Source organism: Teleopsis dalmanni, chromosome 1, assembly GCF_002237135.1.
Source record: "Teleopsis dalmanni isolate 2A chromosome 1, ASM223713v2, whole genome shotgun sequence".
Lineage (NCBI taxonomy): Eukaryota > Metazoa > Arthropoda > Insecta > Diptera > Diopsidae > Teleopsis > Teleopsis dalmanni.
In genome coordinates, this window is record NC_051846.1 from 63309789 (window position 1) to 63318762 (window position 8974).

An 8974-nucleotide genomic window follows, 5' to 3' on the forward strand; every position below is an offset into this window, starting at 1 on the left:
TGATCTATAGTTTAATAACAAATTTAATATTTTCAAAGTGTTTTGTTAAGTCATTTTATGTACATTTAATGCTCCGCTTAATTGGATACTATATCAGTTTTTTTTATCAAATTTAATTTACTTATGGGCATAAATTTTATTATTTACAGATACAATTTATTATTAGTAAAAATTAATTTGTTATCAGTTAAGTAAAATTACCAATATTTGATATTCCACGAATGTTTTAATGAATTATTGTTAAAATAGTAAGCTCTATATTTTTAATGAAATATGGGTATTGCATATGGTATACGATAAGTTCACTTTAATTTATTATTATAAAAATTGCAGTTATTTTGATAAATATATCATCAGGTGTTATTAGTTGATGATATAAGTCACTCTTAACTTAATTAAATTTTTTTAAAGTACTAGTAGAAGTCAAAAAAAAATTTTTGTTTTTAGTGTCTAATAGTAGCTTCAAGTTTTTTTTGTATTGAATTGCACTCCATATATTATAATAAATGTATTTATTGCAATAATAATTGTGATAAAAGCAGTCCATACATAAACACTTGTGTTATCAGTCAAACTATTAAATTAATTAATTAAAAATATAATAAAATTCATTATATGATATAAATATATTATATTTATAACATAACTTAACTTATAACATTTTTTTACTAATATTGTTATTTTACTTCAATTTAAATTTGTTACATTAAATAGAAATTTATTTTAGTCGTCATTTTAGTCGTCTGCCGACTAAAAATTAATAATATAAAATTAATTCAAAAAAAATATTATAATATAAAATATACATTAATAAAAAATAAAATATTAATATTAATATATTTAATTATTATTATTAATACAATATTAATACTATATTAAATAAATATATATGTATAAACTATATATTATTATTAATAAGCCTCGCTGAAGAGGGGGTGTTTTAGTCCGTATACTACATATTAATGTTAGGGAATCGGGCACACCATTCCGACGACGGTCAGTTTGACGGTGCATAAAGCGTTCCACCTCCTCACCACAAAAAAAAAAAAAAAAATTAATAAGATACACATATTTTAATCACTCTTTAGAAAATCATATTACTCCCCTATATATTAACTTATAAACGGTACACATAGAGTGTCACATAGACTCGTATTTAAGCTTAATTAAATCTAGGTTATATTAGATTAAGTTCAGAAGGCATGTACTAATATAACTTCTACTTGGAAACATCTTTTATAGCGAGACACAGTAACTATTGTTATCTTTTGATATTGTCAGGTTAGGTTAGATCAAGATATATAGAGAGGGAATGGGATTTGACAGGTCCACTTTTGTTATCTCCGTCAGATCAGTAAAGAAATGATCTCTAAGACATTAAAATTGCTTAAACTTTATTATAGATGAGTGATGGGCTAATTAGTCAGATTTTTTGATTTGGTTTTTTTAAAAATAAAAAAAAAGTGAGCATATATAAAATGGATTAAAATTGCTTCTTCAGTAGCCCCAAACAGAGACAAAAAAGTAATTCATAAATTCCATTTCATTTTTAAAATGGCAACTTCTACAATCATCTTATCAGAACACGCTATAGTTTAAATATCAGTAGCACAGTGCCCCGTTTACACTCCAATAAGGAGAAATAGCTGGTTTGTTGAAGCTTAAAAAGTCTTTCGTTTTATTTTTGTTTAATCTAGGCCATTAGGTTCTGGCAATCTTATGGTCTTTCTGATTAATCCAAAAGCCATTTTCACTACGATGGTAAAGACTTCTGTAGAATCTATATTATTATCTATATCATTATTTTATACATATTTTATTAACATATAATAATAAAATTATTAAAAATTTATTTATAATTCCTCGCTTAACTTCATATATATCTGTAAAAAATTTCTGAACCAATAAACCTAGTATTGGTAACGTGTGAATAAATATAATACCAAAATGTACATTAATAAAATAAATTGACAAAAACAAATAATTCTTTTTTATTTTAAAAATGATATAATTTTTAATGTTTTAAATAAACATGAATAAAAAAATTTTAATAAAAATTCTTAAATTTTTCTCACATTAAACTATAACTTTACAACATATTATATAAGCGATTATAATAAATATTAAAAGAAAACATTATTACTATGTGTTGTACATTATTATTAGTGACTCATAAATGTAATGTTTACTTACAATTTTCTACTTAAACCGGTTACTTTAGACTAAAATTTTATTGCACTCACTCGGAGGTAGTGTATTTTTGTGGTTAAGTAACCATAGCACGTATTTAATACGCATTTTATAGACTTTCATGCAAAACTTTTATGTGCCAATTTTAACGATGACGACTACCTGAAGTGGAAGTCCACCAGTATTTTTTTAATGTGCAATAATTTTAAGAGCTTTTGAGGTCAAGGTATACATGGACGTATGTAAGTTTAATTTTGTGGGAACTAACAGCATTGGGAAGGCGTTTATTGGGACAGTATGTGTAATATGGTTCGAATCAGTATAAAATAGAGCAATTTGTTTAAATATTTACATAAAATAATTTTTAACCCATAAAATAATAACAGCATACAGCATACAAGGGATATAATTTAGGTTAACCTTTAAGAGCCAAATGGTATTTGAAATTTGATATTTTCAAGGCAATGTAAGTAGTAACGATGCTTTAATATATCATAAAGGAGAGATAGCCATTTTTTTGTATGAATTTTGTATAGATTTTTATCAAAAATAACTGCTACATAATTGAGGAGTTAAATACAATAGTCTAAAGATTGCATTTATGGCATATAAGTAAATTACTTTATGAATAAATTTTAAATATATTAGTAGTACTGCAAGTTTATATGATTTGTTCTTGAAACTCCTTCAGAATCAAATATTATTTAAATAATTTAATTACTAAAATAAATATTTTTAAAAATAGATTCGAAAGTATATTGTATGCTGGCTCTGTACTTTGAAGAGAATTATTAGTTCGTTCAAACTATTTCAGTATATAATAATATTTAAATAATTTAACTACCAAAATAATTTTTAAAGTCAATTTGCGAAAAAATACATATATTAGATTAGATAAAATTTTCAAACGGGTTGGGAACTTGTCACCACGACACTGCATCCTTTGAGGATTATTGTGACATAACCACTTTAGTTTCATAGACGAATAGCAAAGGCCATTATGTCCATTGGAGAGATGTTGCCGAATTTCCTTATAAGTGGATAGGCAGTGGATAAGTACCGAAGTCTAAGTCTGGCGAGACTATCAGAGTAACGCAAAACGTGTTCTGCTGTTTCCTCTACTTCGCAACAAAGTCTGCAGCTATCGTCTCTAGTAATACCTAGGTTCGATAGATGCCTTTTAACTTCGCGATACCCAGTGAGAAACTGTGTGACAAGTTGAATGCCATTTCTGTTTAGCATAAGCAGCTCCCTAGTTCTGGCTTTTGATACGGATGAATTCTTTAGTTTGTTTGCAGGTAATTGTATTATCCCAACCAGTCTGTGCTGCTCTTTTCAGACACTCATTAATTTTAAGTTGAAAGAGCTCCATGATGGACCACAGAATGGTTTTGACCAATATAATATGACGCCGCCCGTTTATATTGGGTCACCTTTTCAGCTTAAAATTAATGAGTGGCTGGAAAGAGCTAACCATTAGTATTAGAAGGGGTTTTTTAATAGTAATGAATTATAACAACAAAATTTTAATTTTACTCACATACTCGTCATTAGTGGTATTTTAAAAATATTTGTTAATTTTATAAGTCCAATTATAATTGTTGAACTACAAGTGTAACGCTTACACAAGTACTTTGATTGTTATCTTCTGAAAAATCAGAAAGAGAAAAAACTGAAATTTGAAAAAAGGTTGTCACCTGGAAATTTGAATAACAAAAATTTCGTGCAGCTCTGGCTCGTTTAGTTACAAAACTTGAAATCACTACTTCTAATATGTTCTAAGCTTGACACTTGTAGTCTAATAGCAACATATACAGAGTTAAAAACCATATACGAGTACAGATCACTGATGTTGAGTATTTGGCGTTAATCGAAATAGCAGTGTGACCAACCAAAAAAATAAATTTTTTTTTTATTAAAAAAGAAAATGTTGTTGTAATTCACTACTATTTAAAGTCTTTTCTAAGTACATAATTATTATTAGTATATATAAATTTTAATAAATCTTTGTAAATTAATATCAAAGTTGTATAATTTTGTGAGACATGTCTCTACCATTTTCCTTAAAATCATAAGCTGACTTCATTTCTGGCAAAATAAGTTTATTTGAACTATCGAAGCAGGAGGTTATGTGGAAGCAAAAATAATTTGAAAGGCGGTTAACAGATTAATCAAGCGAAATGTCAATTTTTGTATGATTTAAAGTGTAAGATATGAAATGTGAACTCGTATGCAAGAGCAGAGAAAATATATAGAATTTAAAGCGATTTATGACCTAAAGATAACACTTTAAACTGATGATGGCGATGACTGAATAAATAGGAATGCGAAGAATGTCTTAGCAGTTCGACTATAAAAATAAAAAAAGTGTAATGCACAAACTCAGCCAAGTACGAAAAGGTAAGCAACAAATAAAGTTCAGGCAACTTAAAATTCATTCAGAAAAAATACTTCTTTTTTCTCAGACTACCAAGAGAAGCTCTTTGGCTTTGTTGCTTAAGACAAAAACAAAAACAAAACACAAAATGACAACAACAACAACATTTATACTACAATAAAACCGAAGTCCAACAACAACAACAGCGTTCGTTCACTGACATAGCCAAGAAATAAGTCAGCAGACAGCAGCAGAAATTGTAACAATGAAACGAGAAGTAAACGTATCTGCTTTAACAATTCGTTTATCAATGCTTTTCTTCTTCTTAATGTTACCTTTTCTTTTCTTTTCTTTCGCCCCCCACTTACCCCCATTCAATCTTGTTAATACATATTATTGTCCGTTGGCAAGTTGGTATTGTCTTTTATGGCCACACTTAAGCATTGCGAATTGCATTGCATTTCTTATTTGCAAAAACAAAATCAAAAACAAAACAAAAGCATGCGCATACCAACTTATTTTCACTATTAGCACATTGTTAAAATAGTGTTGTTGTTGTTATAGTACAAGATATAATTGTTTTTGTTGCTATTTATGCTGTGTTGTTTTAGTTTTTGATGGTGTTGTGCGTATTATTGTGTAGTAGCAAAATGCCGGGAATTTTGTTAGCAGTTGTTATTTGCCAAGCAACACACCATGTTTGCATATTATTTGCTGTGGACTAAACATGCGAGTGGGTATTCATGCATGTTTCATTGTTTTCTGTAAAAACCGACATATTTCTTAAGTCTGTAAAGTAGATTTTTTTAGGTTAATAATGTTGTCCATCCTTTAATAAATATGGAACTACGAAAATAGTGATTAAGTAGAAGAACTAAATAAAACAAGGGAGTAGGGAACTACGAAGACACTTTTAATTACGATTATTATCATATAATAAAAATAATTTTGTTATAATTAAGTAAAAAGTTTTATAAATAGTTTAATTATAATATAAAAAAGTTATGAGATGAAAGACGAACCATTACAAACTCACAGACATTACTTCATGCTGTCTTACTTATTTTTTGAACTGAGCAGCGAGAAGATTGTACATTAAAGTATTATATCGGTGGGGCACAATAGACCCGACGAACGCAGTGCCGTATCCCCTAACAATAATAATAAAAGTATCATATCAGCAAAATTTACTTTTTAGGGATCAATATCTGTCGCTTCTTTAAGTACCAAAGTTCAAAGTCAGGTAAAAATATTTATCAACCAAGGCAGTCTCAAAGAGACAGAGAACAGGGGTGTACATAATAGCTTAGGGTGTCACCTATACAAAATTAACCTCCACAATCAATATCAATATACATAGTTGTTAAAATATTTGTACACATATTTTGTGAATACCAAAATTCAGTGATGGTCTAAAATGTTCAATAATTCAACCAGTCTCAAATATATTTTTATAAAGCAGAGTGGACATTGCGAACACTATGTTTTGCAGTACCATCTAAATGAAATTTATCTATCAGAGAAGAATATCTGTCGCTTATTTTAAATGCCAAAGTGCAAAGACAAATTTTTCACGCTATAAAATCAGTCAGTCTCAAATAGACAGAGGATAGATGAGATCATGGTGGATTGAGGAAACATTTCAATAAGATATGACACTCCGATATCAATATGTCACAGGATCCCAACAGTTGTTAAAATGTTCGAAGAAATTCTCTGTAAATATCAAAAATCAAAGATAGAAAAAGATATTCAAATTCTTATTGACAGAATCCTGGGAGTTGAAATACTACCTATTCCAACAAATGGGTTTGACGAGTTAGTTACATATGATAATTAGTAGAAGTAATTATAAAAGTAACAGTACTAAATCCAGAACAATAAGTTCTTCATAAAAAAAAACAAGTAATGAATTTAGTTTTAATACAGATTACACACAGATTTTATCACTGATTTATTTTTCAGTAAGAATATTTATATATATTCTTATAACTTTTAACATTACAATAAATTATTTCACAGACTATACATTAAATAAATTAATGTTGATTATAGTTACGGTGTAATACTAATTATGAGCGAGTTGCTATGTAATTATTGTAGAATAGTTTTTTAAAAAGATATAATTGATTTTTAAAATAAAAAAATCAATTGAAATCATGTCAATAAATATGTTTGTAACAAAGTATTATATTGATTATTGAAGATATTATTTCAATTTTATATTTTATTTATATTTATATTATGTATTTATATTTGTTATCGTATTCCTGTTTTTACTTTACATCATTAAAACAATATAAATAAAATGAAATAATTCTCAAAATACAAAAAAATTTAAGGAATATACACAGCTATTTTAATTCTCATGCACTTCTTTTAACTTTATGAGTATAAGTCCCAATACATTAATACTGCATTGACTTTAAAATTACTTTAATATAACGTTTCCTTAATTTGTAATTTGACATCACATTCCATTCCATTCCATTGATTATTAAAATAGAATTGTTTCCAATCTATTAATGTAATAAAATATTTTATTTTTTTATATTTGATTTAAAAATATATAAAAAAATTCCAATGTGTGAGAATTATGAATGTATTGAAAATTATTCCCGAAAATAAGAATTATAATTTCCACCAAAAAAAAATTTAATGAATATATAACGTGGTTTTAATTCTCATGTACTTCTATGCAATATGCGAATATAAGTCTTATTGTATGAAATGTGTATTGGTTCTTAAATTATTTTAATATGACATTTACTTTTTTATACTTGATGGGCTTGACTTATCCGACGAATTAATTCTTTCAAATGGTTAAAAGTCCAATAATATATTATAAGGCAGAAATTTGATTCGCATCATTTACTGTTTGAACTGGATAGGATCCAACCGTAGACCCAGCATTTAAACACGTAACCACCGTACACTTAATATGTTTTCCCAAATTTGGAGTTTTGGTCATTTCTATTGTTTATTCATGAACAAATCAACGGACGCATAAACCACAGCTATATAAATCAACTTTGTAAATTGTATGTTCCTTAAGCTTCAATTTGTTATAATATATAATGAAATACATATAAAAAATATAATATTAATTTGTCATAATATTATGACAAGATTTTATTTTTATGATTTTGGATAGCTTAAAGAAACTATTATGCTTTTTAACTATATTTTTCATTAATTTATTTTTATTCAATAAATTATAAATATATATTAATTGCAATAATTTTTAATATTGTATTTTGATTTAAAAAATTAATATTTTAGTAAATAATAGAAAATGAAATTATTTCAAAAATTAAAGAAACTAATTTCTATTTTTTCTATTTTATTTTGTAATTAATTACAGTAATTTCAAGAGTTTTAATTTAATTATATAAAAAGTAATTATTATATTTAAAACATTATATGTATATAATTAAACTTCAATTTTATTTCTATTGTTTTTTCTGTTTGATTTTTTTTTTTTATTTTTTTATTTTTATTTTTTTATTTTTACTTTTATTTGTTTTTCTTTATTTTTTATATTTTACTTTTTGTTCGATTGATTGAAATCATTTTGCAAAAATGTGTGCGGATTTGAACTACTTTTTGTCATTTCCAGTTGAAAAAAAATTGTTTGTTTCGCAGATACTTTCACATAAATTGTCATTTTATACGCCCTTTAAACATTTGATTTTGTATCTCGTACATATTGTGGTCTAAATTTTTTTGTTCAAAAAACAAAAAGTTAAAAATTTATTTGGAAATTCCAAACATTTGCGAATTCTTGTCACATACGAATTTTTTCCCATATGGTTTCGTTGTCTTTCCTGCCTGACTTTAATTTTTTTTCGCTTTAAATTTCAAATTTGCACTCAATTTCGTTTAATTTATCGCAAATATTCTTCACTTGTTTGCTTTTTATTTGCTTCAATTTGAATTTTGTTGTTGAAAATTGCTTGAATTGCATTTTAAATTGTCATTTTCGTAGATTTTTAATCATTTTTATTACTTACATATATAAAAAACTCTACATATTTTTAAGTTTTCAAAAGGAATTTTTAATTTTGTCGCAAAGTAGGTAAATGCTAATTTAGCAAAGTTTAATATTTAACATTTTTTTTTTCGTTTTCTTAAAGTAATAAGAAGAAAGCTTATAAAAAATGCGAAAGAAAAATTAATAATACTAAAAATAAAATAGAATAGAACATTGGATTGCAAATTTTTTTAATTTAAATATAACTTTATAGAGTTTTTAATTTAGGGCTTTTTGTTTTATATAAATTGAAGTTTAAATAAAACAGTAATGAAACATAAAAATGAGTTTAATCGCTTACATTTGAAAAAAAAGCTACTATCTATACTGCTATTTGAATTCCTTGCAATTCAATATATAATTCTTTTATTGAT

General features: G+C 26.0%; 1 protein-coding gene across 1 annotated transcript in view; it reads right to left on the minus strand.

The window, feature by feature from the left end:
- Positions 1-7003: 7003 nt before the first annotated feature.
- The window catches only part of LOC119682708 (polycystic kidney disease protein 1-like 3), a 10194-nt gene continuing 8223 nt past the window's right edge, over positions 7004-8974 (minus strand). Inside the window, exon 3 of the mRNA XM_038096204.1 lies at positions 7004-7086. Coding sequence (XP_037952132.1) covers positions 7004-7086 — 83 coding nt within the window. The remainder of the gene's footprint in view (positions 7087-8974) is intronic.